This window comes from Lonchura striata, chromosome 1 (genome assembly GCF_046129695.1).
Source record: "Lonchura striata isolate bLonStr1 chromosome 1, bLonStr1.mat, whole genome shotgun sequence".
NCBI lineage: Eukaryota > Metazoa > Chordata > Aves > Passeriformes > Estrildidae > Lonchura > Lonchura striata.
This window is the reverse complement of record NC_134603.1, coordinates 28970398-28990483: the sequence shown is the minus strand read 5'-3', so window position 1 is coordinate 28990483 and position 20086 is coordinate 28970398. Positions and strand designations below refer to the sequence as shown.

The 20086-nt window shown below is 41.9% G+C and overlaps 2 protein-coding genes across 2 annotated transcripts; both read left to right on the top strand.

Annotated features, from left to right (window-relative positions):
- The first annotated feature begins 824 nt into the window (after nt 1-824).
- Nucleotides 825-4993, top strand: MRPL53 (mitochondrial ribosomal protein L53). Its single transcript, XM_021550565.3, has 3 exons — nt 825-949; nt 1793-1905; nt 3543-4993. Exons 1-3 carry the CDS (start codon nt 861-863, stop codon nt 3668-3670), a joined length of 330 nt encoding a protein of 109 aa, XP_021406240.1. The 5' UTR covers nt 825-860; the 3' UTR covers nt 3671-4993.
- Nucleotides 4994-14417: 9424 nt separating this feature from the next.
- LOC110481782 (fatty acid-binding protein 5) lies at nt 14418-19005 on the top strand. The gene is made up of 4 exons (XM_021550543.3): nt 14418-14606; nt 17358-17530; nt 18504-18608; nt 18742-19005. Exons 1-4 carry the CDS (start codon nt 14531-14533, stop codon nt 18790-18792), a joined length of 405 nt encoding a protein of 134 aa, XP_021406218.1. The 5' UTR covers nt 14418-14530; the 3' UTR covers nt 18793-19005.
- Nucleotides 19006-20086: the final 1081 nt, after the last annotated feature.

Sequence of the window (20086 nt, the reverse complement as noted above, 5' to 3'; positions counted from 1 at the left end):
TTCCAGCAGCAGTGCCTCTTGCAAATCTCTCTCCTCCTTGATGTATTGCAAAACATTGCCTCTAATTTATCTTTAGCTGATCCTTATCTTCCCCCTCTACTCCACTCTTGTGAAAGCCCACCTGGACTGCTGCATCCAGCTCTGGAGTCCTCAGTACACAAAGGACATCCACTTGTTTTAGCAGGTCCAGAGGAAGACCACGAATATGATCAGAGCTCTGCTCCTGCAAGGAAAGGCTGGGGGGGGGGTCATGGTTGCTCAGCCTGGAGGAGATAAGTCTCTGAGGGAGACCTTCTTGTTGCCTTCCAGCAGCAAAGGGAACCTACAAGAAAGCAGAAGAGGAACTTTTTACAAGCGCATGTCATGCCAGGACAAAGGGGAATGGTTTCAAACAGGCAGAGAGCAAGTTTAGATTAGATTGTTAGGAAGAAATTCTTTGCTGTGAGAGTGGTGAAGCACTGGACCAGGTCGTCCAGAGAAAATTGCAGATGCTTCATCCTTGGAGGTGTTCAGAGGCAGGTTGGATGGAGTTTTGAGCAACCTGGTCTAGTGAAAGGTGCCCCTGCACAGGGAGGGCGGTTGGGACTACATTAAAAAAAAAAAATTAACTCCCAAGCCAAACCAGTCTGTGATTCTCTGGCGCAGGAGGGAGCCTGGCCCCGAGCGCCTCGGGTCACTAAACGAGGCTCGTGGGGCCAGCAGCCGCCCCAGCGAAGGGAGCGCACCCGCGGGCCTCCCGCCCCCACGGCCGCGGCACGGACTACAGTTCCCAGGTGCCCACGGGGCGGGCCGGCGCGGCCGCCGCCGCCGAGCGCCCTGCGCGGGGGCTGCTGGGAGCTGTAGTAGGGGGCGGGGAGAAGATGGCGTCCAAAGTGAGCCTGGTGCTGCGGCCGGTGAAGAGCATCGTGGTCCGGTTCTGCCCCTTCGAGCCCAACGTGGAGAGCACCAGGTGAGGGGGCTGCGGGGCCGGCCCCAGCCCGCTCTGTCCGGGCTGCCTCGCTATAGGAGCCCCGGCGCCCTCCGCGGCCTGCCGGGGGCGCGGCCTGCGCGGGCCCTGCGCCCCTTCTGCCGGCGGGCCCGGAGCTGCGCAGAGCGCTCGGCCCCAGCTCTGCGCTGCGCTCCGCTCAGGGCCGCGCCGTGCGCTGGTAGCAGCTCCGGTCCCGATGAGTGATTGCTGGAGACATTTAAGGGATTGTGCTTCTCCAGCCGTGCAGGTTCTGCACCAAACAATTCCAAAATGCCGGTTTGCAATCACTGTACAGCCACACCTACTTTTAAAATTAATTTAGTGACACAGCTTAATTTAGAATATTTTTTAGCTGCCAGAATAGCAGCTTAAAGTAACTGTCACGCATTTCAGAAATCTACAGGAGACCAAAGATGTCATATAAATAAATGCTGTCTCAAACCCAAACAAGAAAACATTGGCAAACAAATGATGTATAAAGAAAAATGAAAATGCCTTTGGTGTTCATGTTTTATTATTGTTACTAATCTAGCTAAGAGAAACACAGAAAGTGTATACACTGAAGTTTTACACAGTTCTTTGGTATGCTTTTTAACATTACACGTTTTACATTTTTGCCTTATATAAGGAATATAACTTAATTCGAATTTTTGGATTTTAAGAGCGATTCTCTCATAAGAAGTACCTGTCTGAACTTAAGTAAAAATCCTATTTTGTTTATACTTTGTTACCCAGCAATATAAAGATGTGCAAATTAATTTTAGAAGTATGTTTACTTTAATTTCTGTCTACAACATACTTAATATATTTTTCATATATTTTCAGAAAATTTCTCCAAAGTATTTACCATAAAAAAGTCCAAGCTACTAATACAAACTGTGAAGTAACTACTGATGTGAGACATGATGGATCTGAACCAGTTGTAGATGTTACATTTGGTAAGGAGCTTGTTTTTAAACAAACAAAAAACCCCGGGTTTGTGTTGTTACAATGTTACTGTTTTCTGTTTTCTATATTTTATATTCTTTTAATTGTGATTTTTTTTTTTTTTTTTTTTTCTCTGATCCATAACTAGATGTTGAGTCAGCTGGGAGGAAAAAAGAAAGAGGGTGTCACTAACAGCCTGATGTGTAGATAAATGTGTATATGTGTCTCTACTAGTGCTAGATCTAAGGGATCTTAGATCCAGCCACTGATAACATTGGAGCTGAGTGTGCTTCTGTAGGCATGTGCTTATAGGACTCTGCAGTCAGGAACAATTCCAGGAAAGTAAATGTAGCTCTGTTTTTATATAATAATCAGTTTATTTTCCATGATTCTTTTATGTTACCTGTGGTGGAGGCATCTCACTTTTGAGAACAGAAGGTTGAACACCTTTGGTTGCTTATGCAACTGAGTAAGTAATTTGAAGGAACTGCTCAGATGGGTGAGGCTATACATGTGCAGATGGACCTGCAGAGTGAGGTCAACTATGTACAACAAATTTCTTGGTTCCCTTTGAGGGTATAGGGAGCAGGCAGGGAATTGGTGGTGGAAATTTCATCAGTTCTGGAAGCGTCCCAGTTTCCAGGCTATGAACAGATGGCTCTAATCTGCTTTTGTCCTTTTCTCTGGCTGCATCTTCTTTCCTGCTGTGCTGTAATGGACCAATATGTCATGTAGCCCATTAAAGTTTTCATTAATATTGATTTCTGCTACCCTCTTATCTTTAAACTTCCATATTTTTAGTGAATTGGTGGAAATGTCAAAAGTGTTGCTTAGGAAAGTCTACCTATTTCAATGTTAATATTGCTTGTCTCTCTCTCCCCCATGTATCTCTTTCTCATCCTTGTGATGTGTTAAGAAAAAAGCAGTAAAGCTCTATGTTTTTTCACAGTGTAAATCCAAACCAGTTTATCTCATTAATGCCAAGACACCTCTAAACTCTTCATATTCCAAAAGCTGATTTTTCCCAAGTGAAGTGTTTGTAGCCCTTGTAGTTGGCAAAAATAAGGCTGGAATGTGGATGCCAGGCATGGTATTTCACTATATGGGTTTGGCTATCGGTTTTGTATTTGCAAATCTTGCAAAGTAATTAATTTGGGTAATATTCACCTTCTACTGCTACCTGCCTGTTTTAAAACAAATTCTTTCAGAATTCTGGAAATTCTAGTGCTTCCTATTTTTTGCATTATAACTACAGGATTGTGTGAACCAATTTGTTGTTTTGGCTGAAGAAGCATGTTAAATGGACCACAGACAACAGGCTACTAAGATGCTTAGCCATGTGTGGAAATTGTGCCTTCCAATGCCTTCTTTGCCTTTTGTGAGATGACTTTGGGGGCAGAGTATGAGCTGTTCTTATTAAAATGTGTTCTTACTATAGGCATACCTAGATAAATGCTCCAGATTTTTCAACAATGCTTGTGTGCAGTTTGATATGTTTGTTTGGCAGTGTTGCATAGTCAGGTTCCTTGATAGCTGGAACACTTTCTAATCAGACAAGGTGAACTGTGGTTGGATTTATATGTACAAAACAACTGCACACCAGAGTAGTTGTCAATTTGTAACTTCTCAAGGTTTTCTTCATTCATAGCTGATGGAGATCGACTGATAATGAAGGGAGCCCACCTGACAACAGGGGAAATGTTAACAGCACTGGCATCCAGATGTAATGCAAAAGACCTTAAAGAAGAACAGAAAAGCAAGAAGAAGAATCCCTGAAGAATGGAAAAACTACTGTGTTTGCATTGACATGTGTTAGAAACAGCAGGCTGCACAGAAGGCTTTTTCCTATGCAACAAAATCTGAGAGATGGCCAAAAGACTTTAAATGTTCACTGCCTTCCCTTGAAAGAGAACATACTAGATCAACAGATCTTCTAACATTAGGGGTTGAGAGTGGCATAAGATGCATGAATGCATCTTTCCAAGCAGCTGCATGTTGGACTAATATCACTTGTATTTGCATTTCAATGTGAATAATGCACATTAGCTATTAAATTAATACTACAACGAAGCCAGATCTCTTTGGACATTATTTCCTACAAAATTTCTATAAGTGTATGCACAGAACATATTTAGAGTGGCTATTATTATTCTTGGAAAGCTATTAAATTTATCAAAAATTTGAAGAAAACCTTAAAAAGTATTGACTTAGCTGAGGGACAGCAGGCTGCAAATGTAGAGTGGGTTTTGTACTACTATGTTTATAATACATCTGTTGCTAAGTCCCTACCATTTTCTTCCTCTTTTTTTGAAGGAAGTGGGTAATTTGCTAAATGTAAATTTAGCTGAGCTATTAAAGTAACAAGGTTATGGGACTGTCAACACACAGCAGAGTTACTCATCCTGAATAAAAGTAACTAAGATTAGCTCAAGTTAGTTTTTTTGATAATTGGAGAAAAGGGCTCTCTTTGAAGTTCAGTTTTGTAGTGGTTTTGTCACTCTTGGGATATTTCATTAACTATTTTGTTGTTTATAGTCCCATGTTCAACCCTATCATTTATTAAAGTAACTGCTTAGGTGTCTCATCTGTATTGCAAAGCTCTGTTTCAAAGGGTCAATCTCCTCTGGCTGTGCAGGTGGAGGTGTCAGCTCCACGTGTTTCATGTGCATCAGTTTTGTTCATAACAAAAATGTAGTTCCAATTTTGAGCATTGCAGGTGTGGTACTCTTGAGAGGCTTTACCTCTACCTTTTTATAATCAGATGCCTGATTTCTCTAAAACTAATACATGTATTTTCAAAGTTGGCAGCAGATTTAGGACACAAATCTGAAACTAGTTTTACTTTACTTTTTGCCAAGATTATTAAATGGACTCTGTCCATTCTGAAAACAAGATGGTTCTGTCAAGTTAAGTCTTTACAAGTTCTTCATTAGAATGTTGAAGTCAAGGTGATGTCTTATGTTGGAGAAGGAGAGCTGTGCTAAAGACATTGGGTGTTTTCCATGTGTTTGCAACAAACAGAAGAGTGTGAGATAAGACAATTCATTGAAATTTGGATGTGTGAACAATAGATGTGAATAAATTTGTCTGGGATAAATACCTTCCCTGCACTGGAACTGTTTTTTTTTTTAGGCCACCAGCGCTTCAGAGTGATCTTGGAGCTAAGCTGCTAAACCTGCTACTGAGCTCTGTTACAGCAGAGGGGTTATGAGAACACCTGAAACAGAGAGGATTTTAAATGCTGTCAAGCTAGGGGAGTACCATAGAAGAGGACTAAATTGCAATAAGAATGTTCAAAGGACAGGTTGTTTTATTTTGTTTTGTTTTTCCCACAGTTTAGAATAACATCATATACCACGACTTTATCTGAGAAAGCTTTGCAGGAAAAGAGAATTGTTCAAGGGGAAGACCTACACACAGTTATTGTTCCCATGGTTAATCATGTATTCATATGCTCAAAAGCCCTCTTATTGTAACATTTCAATGATTTTTGAGGGCTTTTTTTCTTTCTTTGACAGTCTGTACATCAGTGTACAAAACTTGTGTTTTAATTTGAAGTCCCTATATCCATCTTAAAAAATTAGCCATCTATAAGTGCTTAAAGAGTTAAACAGGAGTTCAGCAGTTAAGTAATTAATTATTAATAATAATTAAGTTTTTATAGTATTTATTTTGGCCCAAGATTGGGGCTTGTATTTATGAATAGAAAAGGGAAAAAATGAAGCTCCTAGCTAGTTTTTCAACACCAAAATTAATCCCTTCTGTTGTCAAAGAAAGGTGGTTTTTTACTTTACTAGCATGGATAGGCATCCTGCTCTGTAAAAACACACACTTTTGCTAAGTGCTTTCATTTTAATCCACACATGCCCAACCTTCCTGTTTAGGTTAGGCCAACGACCTGCAGTGTTGCCATTGAGAGCTCAGCCGCAATTCAAGGAATGAGGTGTAGGCTGGTGCTGCTTTTGCTGTGGTGCTGGGAGCTGCAGTTTGCAGTGATAAAGCTCTGATATGTTTTGTGCGTGAAAAAGAAGTAATGACTGAGTTTTTAATATGCAATGTGTAAAGCAAAACCTACAGGACAGAAAAATCAAGCTAAAAATGTGCATCTTCAAGACTACAAGATACTGGAATGATATAAACAAGCAAGATGAGCAAGAAGGCACTTCTCTGATGATTATTATGCTAATATGTAGAAAATTTCTCTCCCTGTATTGTTGAGATAAAGGTACGAATTTATTTTTCAAGTACATTAAAGATAATCTGTAATGACTTTCTTTCCTGAGCATTTAGATAGCTTTGCTGCAAGCTGCTCGTGCACTCCCAGCTCCTGCTGCTGATTGCCTGAAACAAAGCTCTGACAGCTTCCTGACATGCACAGGCCAGCACTGGGGATGTACAGGGTATTAAGGTCACTCATGCACAACAAAGCGTGTCTGGGTGAGCACTGACTTTGCATGTTGTCATTTTTTAGCCCACTAATCTTGATTATTGTATCCCACCAAAAATGTGGGTGCTTGCCCAACTATAAAAAGGAACTGGAGCAGACCCTAAAAAACTAGGGTTGCCTAAATGCAAATACCATGGCCATGTAGGATGTCTGATAGCAGGTGATGACATTAAAATGGCTAAATCTCTAATGCCTGGAGATTTAGCAATTATTAGAATCATCTTAGATCTTTTCATTTTACAAATGCCTATTTACTCAGACATTCTTATCAGCACATAAGGAAAATAGTCTTCAAATGTATGAATATAATACAATATTCAGATAACACAACCTGAGGTATTCCCTTTTTAAATATCTGCAGCACTGTTTTTGGAAAAACGCAATGGTATTTTTATTAAACATTTCAACTAGGAGGAGCAGTGTTAGAGAACATTGCAAGTTCTTCACCTCTGCTTGTTTGAATTTTAAATTATCAAGGAGTTTATGTGGTATAAGGAAGCCAGAAAAAACCCTCAAAAGCTGAATATCCTGGGACTGTGTTTAACAGTTCTCAAGATACTTGGTTTCAAGTGTATCTCCTACGCATGTATGCACTCCTTGCAGTTTTAAGCATTGCTGGCTCGCTGCCCATGTCACCAGCTACATCTGCAACCAGCTTCCTTGGATGCAGGCCCTGCCTTTCCACTGAGTGCTTTGGAGTCATGTTGAGACCAACATATTGCCTATCAGTGATGCCTCTTCCAGATGCACTTCTCTGCCTTCTCCATCTCCTGGCCTAATAGTCTTTTTCCTTACTGGTGTTGTTTGATCTCATCCAGGCCTCCTTTTCCCCCTTGGAAGGCCTGAGTCACTCTTCTGAGCCCTTTTTATTGTTTGCCACGAGCATGCAGTAGCCTCAAGCAGCCAAGGTACTCTGCTGCTGGTGGACCACTCCATGTACTCTGCTTCCTGCTCAGCCTTACTCTGTAAGGTGGTAACTGTTGGGATGGAGCAGCATGAACAGCTAGAGGTGGTATTTAGCTTCTAATTAACTTAACAAAAAATGATCTTTACATTGAGCTGGTCTTCTCAGGATTTTACAAAACTAAGGATGTGCCCAGGGACAGATATTAGGGGTATGAAGGCAAAGGAGCTGCTGATCCTGTTTTTATCGTGACTCCTGAAGTTCCAAAGTGGTACTTGAAAGCAGAGGTAAGGCAAGTCTAGAGATTCTGTTTGACTTAAAGCAGTCTCCTACCTACTGGCAGTGCTAATAGGAGAGGTTAATATCACATCAAAGGAGATCTTTTTGTTGTGCTTCACTGGAAGAGGTGAGTTTGACTTGTTTCCATATGAATTAATATTTCTTTTAAACCAAAATAGCTGGAAAAGTGGACCAGCAGACATGTTTGTGAAGGGAATGCTTGGTAAATAGGAGCAAATCTGGGAAAAAAATCCTTAGTGGACAGATTTTCACAATTCAGACAGACAATCCATGCAGGAAGTTCAGAGGACAGGTAGGAGGCAAAGCAGCAGGTTCCTTTCTTACTCAGCCACTACTCCTCTGTTTCTTTTGAATCTTCCACACTTTTTCAAAAGGGAGTCAAAGACCAACCTTACTGCAAAAATAATACAGTTGGCATGCAAAGCCAGCAAGTTTGTCCTCTCTAACATAATTCTTGCATGGATGTACAGAATTGTCTTTTCACTATTGGGGAATCTGAGTGGTTCAAGTCACTTGCATGAATAAAAGAAACAATATTTTTATGGAGTTTTAAAAGTATCTTTATACATGGAGATTTATAGAAATTGACTTCAAAATCTACTGCTCAAATGAATTTCAGAGTATTTACTGGGAATGAGAAATTTAAGAATCAGCTGATTACTTCTTTCTTTCAAATAGCTAGAAGGGTATCAAGTTAAACTGCACATAAAATAAAAGGTGGCAGAATCAGCACCAAAAGATTTTGGCAGAAGCATAGGAACAAATCAGAGATCTGCAGTGTAATTTCCTACTTCCTTACAGATTTCTCTGAACTGGTTGTTAGATACATAGTATCAAACCTTAAGATAGAATCAGGGTTGTAAACCCAAATACCATGAGACTTTTCAAGTCTAGAAGAGCAAGCTGGAAAATACCTGCTTGTCCTGCATGGTAGCTTGAGATGCCAGAGGCAAGAATTTTCTTAGAAGACTTTTGAACACAAGTCATTGAGTCAAGCCTCTTTGCAAACTTAGCATGTTGGCAATGGGAATGTGTTAATAGTAAAAACTAGCTTTAGCTTCCAAAGGGTTTTCCTCCAATGTTCTTCTACAGTCCATGAAAAATGAGGACTTGAAAGGTGAGTCATAACTGGAAGCTAATACACTGAGCAGCAGCCCAGAGAGCCTCTCTCTTACCACTGTGTGCAGGTGTGAGAAGGCTTGTGCTGTTTGGTGAAAAGGAGCCCCCATCAATTGTGCCTCAGGCATTTTACACACTTTTCACCCCAGGATGAAGTCCTTTGGGAGCCCTGGCCAGGTAGATGGCCTACACCTGTTCCTAGCACCTACTACATGATTTTGGCCAACAGGAAGAGGAGCAATTGCAGCCTCTCTCCAGCTTTCCTGGGAAAGGTGTTGGTATTCAAATCACAATGAGAAGACTCTTCCTCTGTAAAGTGTGAATGTCAGACTCTGCCTTTCAAATTTCTGTACCATGATGCTCTCCTTTGTGACATCCTGAGAATGAGAAGTATGGTTATTACTACAGATGAAACCTTGTTTTTTCCTGAGGTTCCCTTCACAGTGCTTGATCAATATCCTCAGAAATGGAACTCTACTTATGATATGCAATCAAGGAAAAAAGATAAAGCTTTAATTTATATACCCTTTTAAAATCCAGTGGGAACATCTGTACTTTATTGATTCCAAATTTCATAATCTAATTATTTATCATTGGTAGAAATATTTGTTTTATCATTACCTATTCCAAATTATTTTAACATTGCTCGTCCTTTCCCTTATGTCCTTATGGTTCCAGACTGCATAGAAAGGACAAAGTGAAGTTTTATTTGTCTTTATTTACAGCAACATCATTTGGGATTTTTTTTTTTTTTTTTTGGTACATCTGATGTTTCTAAAAGCCATGCCAGAGCATTTGCTTTCTGAAAGTCTCTTTTGTGAGCAGGTATTCTCTGCTAATGAGCTTTTGTTTTATGTGGATCAAAGGCTTTTTCAGTGCTAAAACTACATCTATGGAAGATTTTTAGCCACCCTAATAGCTTTTTTTAGCATTGTAATGACTATGCTGATTATAAAATTCTGAAGATAAATAAAATTATTTTTATTCTTATATGTAGATGTTTGCTGTTCAGGGTAGATACTGCTGCTAAATAAAAAGGACTTTTCAAAGCTTCCAAAGTTAGGTACAAGCTCACATATCTGCAGTCTCTGTGACCTGGGCTGGATGTGACATCTAATCATTTTTTCTCTGGAAGGAGGAAAATGAGTCCTGGAGTCTTCATCCAAGTCACTGCAGGCTTCTGGATCTTTCTCTCTCAGCACTGAGGCACTACAGTCAGTGAGCTGTGACACCATTGCCACAGTAAACTTTGCCCTAGAAGCATTTCCCTTTAACCTTGCTTTGAGCGTGCTGCTGACAACGTGCAGGAGCTGGGCTGAGGCTGCAGCGTGCTAATTGCATTATAGTAATGCTCTGTGGCGTGAGCAGCACCAGGGCACGGCACACGTGAGCCTGTCCTCCCCGACAGCTGGCTAGCCAGGGCGGATGCAGCAGTCTCCAGATCCACAGCAAGGATTCTTTGGACCCATGGAGAGCAATATGGCTTTGTTTTGACTCAAAACCAAATGTACTGCACAAAGTTCATTGATAAAATGAAGCTATGCCCGGCTCTTCTGGTTCAGAAGCAAGGAAATGCTGATACACCAGGAGATTTTGTGCATATTGACATACAGAGGAAAAGTTGCAGGTTCATGCATTGTTGCTTCATTATCCCTGGTATAGTATTGCCCAAGCCAACGTCTCTTGAGTGGCAAAGCTTCCTCGGGCCAGCTAAGCAACTGTAGCACATGTTTCATCATGCCTGCCCACTGATGACATGGCTGGGAAGGGAAAACCACACTTGTACAACAAGGAAACAGAAACAAAACTGTGCTACCTATGCAATTTTGCCCATCCATGCCTTGGGGGTGAGTAGCTATTATTCATAGACTGCTTTAACTTTTTTCTACAGCTAGGGATAGGCCAAAGAGTAAAATTTTGGCAGTGATATCCAGTTTTCCTGAAATCTTTTTTAAGGCTTTCTCAAAAGGTTATCTTATCTAAAAGACTACCACTTAGAAAAGATGGTCTATATACACAATATGTCTGTATGCTAGAAGGAAAGCAAGATCTTCCCTTACACAGTAGAGCTCTATCAGATTGAGTTCCCTCCAATTCAAATGTATGGGCAGTTTAATGAGTAAAGGTCTAGGAAAAAGTTACACCTCCTATGGAACCTGATTACTGATATGTTGCAGAATGAGTAAAGGTCTAGGAAAAAGTTACACCTCCTATGGAACCTGATTACTGATATGTTGCAGACGAGGAGGTGGTGCTCTGCCCTGCCCAAGCAGTAGGTATTGTGACTCCAAAACACAAAATATGGCTTAGCTTGCATGCAGGAGGTGAATCTACAGCTATGTGAAGAGAAACCTCAAACCCTGCTGGCCACAGCTCCCACATCAGATGAAGCATCACTACTCACTGAAGGAGTAGAATGAAGGTCTCTGTGCACATTGCCTTGCACTTGGTAATGAAGAACTGTAATACCCTCCCCTCCTACAAGGTGCAAGGGTTTGACTGCCTCAGGAAAGCATTCACCCTGGTTAGGCTCAAGCTGCCAAGGTGGTGGTTGCTCCTAAATGTGGCTACGTGCCTGCCGTGCAGCTCATTTCCTCAGAAAAATGTACACTTCTCATTGTAAATTTGATTCTCCTTTTCTTGAACAATATATAGTTTATTGTGGAAACGAGCAAAACTTCAGAGAATTTATTCTGTCTGTACTGAAACAATAATATGTGGCATAGGGATTCAAGGCAGCCCATAGGTAGCATGTATTTGCTGCTTCTCTTTTCATATATCTAAAGAGGAGACTACACAAACCCAAAAGGTCTGATTATGATGTCAGCCTCAAAACAGGCAGGAATTGAGATTTACAGGGATGAATTCCTGTGGCTCGAGCACCTCTGAATATCTGAACATTTTAGTTCGCCTCCCAAAGTAGGAGCCAGATATGGCAAATGTACACTGTTGAGATAAGAAACAATGTATATTTTCTAGCTCAGGTCACTTGTACCTTACACAGAAGGATATATCTCTGGCACCTCTAGTTACTTTCTTCGCTACATGGACAGTTTCAGCACTATTCTGTTTCAAAGAAGTTTTGAGATGTGGCATTGATGATATCAGAGCCAGTAATCCGTATCACTGGATTGACTAATTTGCAAAACATTAGAACTTTGTAAGAGTTGAGATTTTTTTTCACTGAATACTAACAATCTTTATTTCAGAAAAGAGAGATAAGAGTCTCTTCTTGTGTTTTATATGAATTTACATGCCTAGACCTGAAAAATTTGTGAGGAAAATAAATCAGACCAAATGACTTGTGGGAGGATTCAAAACTGTAGCAATGTTGAACACAGGTGGGTAACTGGATCTTCAGGTACTTCAGATCCAGGAATACTGTCTCACCACTAGATGGAAATAGTGGATTTTACATCTTCTGCTGCATTATCAGCACTTATTCCTGACTACCATTTGCATATCGTAAGCCATCTGCAGGCAGCACTGCAGAAATGTGGATCCAAAATTATTTGCTGGTGTACGTGGAGTAAAGCCAAGATTTCTATTTCTAGAAATTGTCCCTGCTTTACAAGACTGAAGACATCCTAATTCCTGAAGGATGATTCTGTTTGATCCCTAATCTAATGGCTTTTCATTTATCCTTTCTGTAAGCAACCAGAGAACTACAGCATGGATGGCATGTTGATTTAACTATCATGAATTAGCCAGTAAACATCACTCTAATTTGACATTTACTCTGAAATCTTTTACACAAGACATACACAAAATTAAATTAAAAAAAAAAAGTGGAAGAATGTTGAAAGTCTTGTGTTTCGATATACCTACTTAATAACACAAAAGAGAAACAATGTGACTTACTGTCTTATGAGTAGACGCTATAATGTTGTTTGCATATTAAAAGCAAGCATATAGTCAGAGAAGCAGAAAGTAATTAAAGACAACTCTGTAGGGAAGGATAGTTAGAGGAATTTAAAAAAAATCAATTCAAACATTATTTGTTTATTTTGTTTATGACAAATCTGACTTTCTACAAAGTCTTGAAACTTCTAGCTGCTGTGGGAAATTGTATCACAGCAAAGCATAAAGGAAAAAGGTCTCCTTGCTCCAAATCATTTGGCTTTATGGCACTTCCTCATATTATGAAATGCTGGAACCAGCACAGAACCTGTCTTGCTGTCTTCCCTGGTTTTGATGGTTTTGATACCTTCATCTCAAACTCCTCCAGGAAAGTAATAGCTGAGAAGTGTAGTAACTGTTATTCCATAAAAAAGCCCTTGAGATACCAGATGTATCTTCACATTTCTCTTTTTCCAGACAGGAGAAAGTAGCTGTGGTTTTCATCCAGTGTGACACAAGGCCAAAAAAGGCAGAGATTGGCATAACCCTAATGTAAACAAATCTTGGGGGTACATAGAAATCAGAATTTTTTTGGTTTTTTGTTTTTTGTGTCTTAAAAACAGCAGCTTCCTCACAGAATATGACAGTAAATCACTCACCTGACAAAATCTGACAAAAGATTGGTTAAAACCTCACAGGGCCTGTTGAGACAGTATATTTTATGATGCTATTTCTTCTTCTAAGAAGTAGCAATTGTATTTCAAGATGGACTAAAACCAAGATATCTCCATTTTTCCAGTGCTAAGGTGTGAGGTTGAATTCAGGCTTTGATTTTTCCTGTACTGCAAGCACCCACATTAATTCTGTATTTTGATTGATTTTGTTTGCTAAACTGACCACTGTGTGTACATAAAAGGTCTGTTCCCAGGTCATAGTAACTGTGGATTGCTGTAGTTCAATAATACGTGATGTACCAGTGGGAGTTGGGGAACTGTTGGGAAGGCTGGCAATCAAACCCAATAAACTGCTTTGGGATGCTGATGCCTTATTGCTCTCTGTGCCATATGATGATTGTTTGAATTAGCCTTAAAAAAACCATGACATGTAATAAACAGTATAATTTAGCATTTAGAGTCCAGCTAGGAGTGCATGGGTACCGGCACTCAGCACACTGGATTCTTTGAGCACGCAGGATGGGGTTTGTGTTTGAAGGAGTGTTGAGGCCACAACATCCCTCGGCAGGACAGCTCTGGCAGTGTCCCACCGCTCCTGGGTGTTCCCATGCTGGGGTGCAAAGAGCGGTTGCTCTTTGATTATGTGAGTATGTGAGTGTGAGCGTGCGTGTGTCTGTGTCTGTGTGTGCATGAGTGTGAGTGTGCGAGTGTGTATGTGTGCATGTGTCTGTCTGCGTGTGTGTGTGTGCCTGTATCTGCCTCTGTGTGTGTGTGTCTGCCTCTGTGTCCGTGTGTGTGTGCGTGTCTGTGTGTGTGTGCATGTGTCTGCCTCTGTGTGAGTGTGTCAGTCCGGGTGTCTGTGTGTGTGTGCGTGTCTGTGTGTGTGTGCATGTGTCTGCCTCTGTGTGAGTGTCAGTCCGGGTGTCTGTGTGTGTGTCTGCCTCTGTGTCCGTGTGTGTGTGCGTGTCTGTGTGCGTGCATGTGTCTGCCTCTGTGTGAGTGTCAGTCCGGGTGTCTGTGTGTGTGTCTGCCTCTGTGTATGAGTGTGTCAGTCCGGGTGTCTGTGTGTGCGTGCATGTGTCTGCCTCTGTGTGAGTGTCAGTCCGGGTGTCTGTGTGCGCGGGCGGAGCGCGGGCAGTGCCGCGGCGTGCCCGCTCTTGCCGCCGCCGCGGGCGGGACTCTCCGGGCGGGGGCTCGGCGGGGAAGGGGCCGGGGCGCGGCGGGAGCCCCATTGGCTCTTCCCGGCAGCACATGTTGCCGGCCCGGCTATAAAGGCGGCCGCGGCTGCGCTGCAGCTCGTCCTTCTGCCTTCACGTTTCTACAGGGACGCCATCAGCTCCAGTGCCGCCGCCATGGCCATCGACGCGTTTTTGGGTAAATGGTGCCTCATCTCCAGCGAAGGCTTCGAGGAGTACATGAAGGAGCTGGGTAAGAAGCCGGCGGCTCCCCGCCCCCGAGAGGGAGGGATGGATGTCGGGATGCCGCCCCGGGGATGTGCTGTCGCTGCCGGCCGGCGAGGCTCTGTCCAAGGTCCGCGGAGAGCGCATTCCCGGCGCCGGGCCCGAGGGTGGGATGCAGCCCGGCCGAGAGCCGCGGATGGGCGGCGGCTGCGGGGGTGATGCCGGGATTCTTCGGGATGCAGCGCCGGGGGTTCCGCGCCCTCTCGGCCCCGGGAGCGGAGCGCTGGCCGGCAGCAGAGCTTTCCTGGCGGGAGAGCTGCCGCCGCTGGCCCCGCGTCCCAAAGATGTCAGCGACCCTTTTTGCACCGTAATTGCTGCGAGGCAGGTGCCGGCAGCAGCAGGCGCCTTCCCGCCGCGCACGCTCGCCCTCCGCGGCAGCCGGGGTTAGCGGGCGGTGCCGGCAGCCCGGCTGCGATCGGCCGGCTCGCCGCTCCCTCCCGGGTGAAGCCGGCCGGGGCTGCGGGGGCTCGGCGCTGCCCTGGCCCCAGGGGCGCGGCGGCCGCACGGCAGCGCCGTGCCGGGGCCGGGCTGGGTCACGGACCTGCTGAGCCGGGGCTGCCGCCCCGTGGAGTCACCTTGGGTGTCTCCTCCCGAGAAAGCCAAACTGGATCAGCTGCCTCTGGGTAACCGGCTATACTGCCGGAGGCTGTTTGCCTGCTTTCGTCTGTGGGTAGTCACACCTTTATCTCAGGGGGATGGTCCTGGCTTGTTATCCCTGCGCCCAGGTTGCCCTACATTTTATAACACGACGTTACTGGATGAAGAACATGCCTAACAGACCAGGAGCCTCATCTGCAAGCTCTGATTTACTACTTTCCTATGAGCATCCTGGCTGACAGGTGATAGATACCTGGCAGTGTCTATATGGCCCAGGAGCTATTATTTTCTGCAATTTATCCACAGATTAAAACTGTGATATTTTCTCAAGAGGTAGAAGATGTAACCTTATCCTTAGAGGGAGGACAGGAAGGAATTTAAATCTTGCATTCTTCATGTAAAATACGAAAGGCATCACTGCATTTATGCTCTGCAGACAGTGGTGGCTGTAATTACGTTTTTTGAGGCCTGTGGTAGGTATGATATGAGAAAGCCTTTTGGACTGAATTCTTTGGAAGACTTTGGAGGAAATTCAAGAATTTTAAGCTCAGCTTCGTTGAGCCATTAGGATGCCTTGGTACCTTGATGTCCAATGGCCATACCTAGGTGTGTGCCAAGTTGCAACTTCAAAGCACAAATTAGGTGCTGCAATTGCTGAGCACCTCCCATGTGTAGGTAGCACCAGACTGTTGTTTGGTTTTAGATTGAAATTGTAAATCAGTCACTTTTCCATTTTCTATTTACAGTTCAGGCAATTAAATTTATACCAAGCACATTTTAGGAGCCAGTCATTTACTGGATTTCATTCTTGCTGGCTACTTGTGAAACTCTCTGCCTTTGATCCTATTGATGCACCATAAACGAGACCATACAGATTCTGCTCATTCTGTGAAAAAGAACATTTGAGGACAAAGAAGTTGGAATTTCACTTCTTACCATATGGAAGACATGAAGCTCATCTCTGTTTAGTTGGATGCTAAGCCGTAGCTGATCAAAGAACTCCCTGATTACTCTGGTCTGGACTACAGCAACAGAATGTGTGTGGAGGTTACTGTGGCAGTATTTTCCAGTTCTGATCAGAAAAACTGGACTGAGGATAACTGTTTTTTCTCTGTGATCTCAAGCTTAAGGCTCAATCCTGGAATTTCATTTGAGTCTGGAGAAGCAGTGTCTGGAAAGTACTTTATTTGCCTCTCAAGGACTCAACCCTTACCTCCACATACCAGGGGAATGCTGTGCTGATACTTGACAACATTTTTTAACTACTCCAGTTGCAGAACCCAGGCACTCACTGACTTGGTGATACTTTCTGTCCCATTTGGTTGTATCAATTCATGGTTCAGATATGCACTTACTAGTTTGATGGATGAACGTTTGTTGCTTGCTGCCCTCTTATTTGTATTTTCATCCTTCAGATTAAAAAGATTCAAGCTAATCCCTCAAACAGTGCATGCAGGGGCTGAAGCAGGGTGAATCTGTAGGGTTTTGAGGGCTGCTGTTTCCAGATCATGAGTTTTCAGCCTTTTGCAAATTGCTTATTTCTCTGTTTCTCTGTTTTTTGCATATGTGTGGAAGCACTATTTTTTATGATAATGATTTTCTAGTTCACAACTCCATACTTTGTAAACAGGATGTAAAATATGAAATTTATTTTAAAATGGCATGTTTGCAATGGTGTACAAATTAATGGAAGGGTATTTATTGAGTAAGTTTGAATAAAGTGGATTCATCTGCCAATAAAAATAATTTGTAGAATTTTTAAAGTGTTCAGAATTTGAAGAAATATTTTTATTTTAGTTTAAGCTGTTGTATTTGTTTTCCTTTTTGCTATTTATTTCTGTTTGAAAAAAAAAAAATCAGTGCTGGGATATCTAGAAATACTCTACAGGGCAAAATAAATTTCCTCTCTGAGGAAACAAAAGAGTAACTCTGCAAATAAGCTTTTTTCCTTCCTCTTCTGTGGAAAATTTAAAACATCCTTCTTCTTTGTGGCTCTTGAGCTTTGATTCTCAAGTGTACTTAAGTGCCTAATTAAATAGGAATTAGGTATTTGAATTCTTGTGTGGCCCTAAGCCTCAGGGTTTAACTGACTTGGTGACACTCTGTGCCTCTTGCCTTGCAGGTGTGGGTATGGCTATGAGAAAAATGGGAAGCATGGCCAAACCAGACGTGTACATTATTAAGGATGGGGACACAATCACCATCAAAACAGAAAGCACCTTCAAAACTTCACAGTTCAGCTTCAAGCTTGGTGAGAAATTTGAGGAAAATACATTAGATGGCAGGAAAACTCAGGTCAGTATACTAGACTTTCTGTTTAAAAAAGGCAATTCTTTGGGAATTTTACAGAGGGAGGTGATATTTTAACATCAGCTTTGACATCCACACTAACACTGCTTTATTCAATGAGCAGTTGTCTCTGTAAGTCTCATTGAAATATTTTTTTAACATGGATTAAGCAAATTCCAAAGAGGGAGAGTGCTGAAATCAATAGAATCAATAGTCTTGTGTATTTTGCTGTTTTCATTCTGTAGCAGAAGCATTTTTTTAGTAAAACTAACAGACCTCTAAATCCCTGTTAAAGCCAAATGCCACTTCATTTGAAGCCCGTGGAAAAAAATGCCATTGATGTTTAATCAGAGGGCAATTCAGCCCTAGGGTTAACCTTTTCTGCTGTGTCTCATATTTGCATAACAAGAGAGCCTCGTTCAGTGTGGGGTGGGATCAGACTGCAAGGTAATCATGTGAATTACAGGCACTAAACTCCAGTTTTAGAAGGCAAAGAGTTTCTGCTTGCACCTAGAAGGGAGAATATTTATCCTAAAAGAGGTAAAACGTAAAGGATTTCCTCCTCATTTCCTCCTATGAGTCCTCTCTGTTTATCACCCCCCTCCCTCCAGCCACACACTTTCAGTTCATATATTACTGCAAAATCAGATAAATGCAACACAAAAACCCAAAGCCTGTGTAACAAAGAGATGAACAGAGAGCACCTTCTGCTCCTGTTAAATGAAATTGTAGGTGCTGTCAAAGGTTTGTCTGATGCAGAAATGTGTCAGAGCAGTGAGTGAATGAGTAGTGAGTTAGTTACTGTAAGAAGTAGATTGATAAAATGTTTAAGATAATTTCTGGCATTGTCGTTGTCAATGATAAAATTATTATTGAGTGAGCTGGGGTGGGAATCTTTCATTTGGAATAAGGTATTGAAAAGCCTCTGTGCTGCCCAAATGTCATGGGGAAAGTATTGATGGTCAGGTTCTTCTTTCAGACCCTTGTCAGCTTAAAAGATGATGGGTCATTGATTCAAGAGCAGGAATGGGATGGCAAGAAGACCACAATAACAAGGAAGCTAGTGGATGGACAGTTGGTGGTGGTGAGTTCAGTCCCGCTTTCTGATCCCCAAGTGCTGCTGGTTGGTAGCCTGAAATGTAACTCCTAACACGTCATTTTTCCTTGTTGGTCTGCACTGAGATGTAAATTAATAAATCCACCTCTTTATCTTCCAGGAGTGTGACATGAATGGTGTCAAGTGTGTTAGAGTCTACCAGAAGGCATGAGGACATCTTCAGGTTCAGTAGGAACTTGCTGCAAAAACTCAGTTCAGTGGACAGAGCTCCTTTTCACTCCGTATTTTCCTTTTCCCTGTTTTCTAGTATTTCAATGGACTGAGTAGCTGAGTGCAATTCTTTTTAAAGGCCGTGATGTAACTATTATGTAACTATTCTGAACTTAGGCTATTAAATAAAATTGTTGAATATATGAAGTGGAAACATTGTTACTAGTGGAATTTTAAGTGAGGTTTCAAAAAAACCCATTTTGGTTTTAGGCTCTTCTACAATCTGCCTTCAGCACAAAACAAGCCAGTATATCACAAACATCCCTACTTTCAAAGATAAAGAAAGCACTGAAAGTTTTGACTGTGGAGTTGTTTCAATTTCAAATTTTACTAACTTCCATTTACTAAGTAAATAGGATTGTGTGGGTATAAATACGAGAAGCTAAATTGGTGTTTTAAGTAGAGGAACGGATTTTCAGGGTTAGTTTGGGGCTTTTTGTGTTTCAAACCCACAGTTTGCTTAATTTCAATATACAATACCCACAGTTTTCTTAAACTCAAGATATATCAATAAGCCAATGAACATGCTAAATCCAAGCAAGTACATACACTTTCTTGAAAGTAAGCCTTATTTTAAGAAGACTTTTCCTAGCAAAACTCTTATTCCATATCTAGTAACATTCTCACAATTTTTAACCAAAATCTGCTGAAATACTGCCTAAAACCTGAAGTCTCATTTTATTTATTTTTGTTTGAAACACCTAGCAGTGGAATTTATATGCTTTGAAGTGCCATAATAAATAATCAGAAACATCAGTGTCTTGAGTATTGCTTATACTCTGGTTGGGAAACAGAGCCTATAATGCTATTCTGCCAAAGAGATGTCAGATGAGACAAAAAATTAAAAAGGTTTAGATGAATTTCTGTGATACCAGACAAGCATGACTTAAAAGTGAAACCATTTGGTGACAGGAAGGCTTCCACAAATTCAGGAGCCTTGGGGATCATGGAATTGCACACGTCCTGTTTGCTGCATCCGTCATTGCAGAATCAATTTTACCTCTGAGATTTTAGCTGCTCAGTGCATGTATCAAATTACTGAGCTTACTCACATAGAAAAATCTCTTTTTTGTGTTCATTCTGCTAACCATGAAAAGTGACTTTTTCCATAATTTTGGACCATTTATCTTTTTCATAGTTTTATGACTACTTATGATGTCATCCTCTTTACTTCTGTCATCTAAAAGCATTTCTCCTTGGAGAATATTTCTTGTAATTTCTTTCTGTGGCTCCTT

What these genes read in the sequence shown, in the direction of transcription:
- LOC110481782 (XM_021550543.3), top strand. Translation starts at nt 14,531, where the DNA reads ATGGCCATCGACGCGTTTTTGGGTAAATGGTGCCTCATCTCCAGCGAA. An exon ending in GGAGTACATGAAGGAGCTGG is followed by an intron (nt 14,607 to 17,357) that starts GTAAGAAGCCGG and finishes CTTGCCTTGCAG; the next exon opens with GTGTGGGTATGGCTATGAGA. An exon ending in TGGATGGACAGTTGGTGGTG is followed by an intron (nt 18,609 to 18,741) that starts GTGAGTTCAGTC and finishes TTTATCTTCCAG; the next exon opens with GAGTGTGACATGAATGGTGT.
- MRPL53 (XM_021550565.3), top strand. Translation starts at nt 861, where the DNA reads ATGGCGTCCAAAGTGAGCCTGGTGCTGCGGCCGGTGAAGAGCATCGTG. An exon ending in CCCAACGTGGAGAGCACCAG is followed by an intron (nt 950 to 1,792) that starts GTGAGGGGGCTG and finishes ATATATTTTCAG; the next exon opens with AAAATTTCTCCAAAGTATTT. An exon ending in AGTTGTAGATGTTACATTTG is followed by an intron (nt 1,906 to 3,542) that starts GTAAGGAGCTTG and finishes CTTCATTCATAG; the next exon opens with CTGATGGAGATCGACTGATA.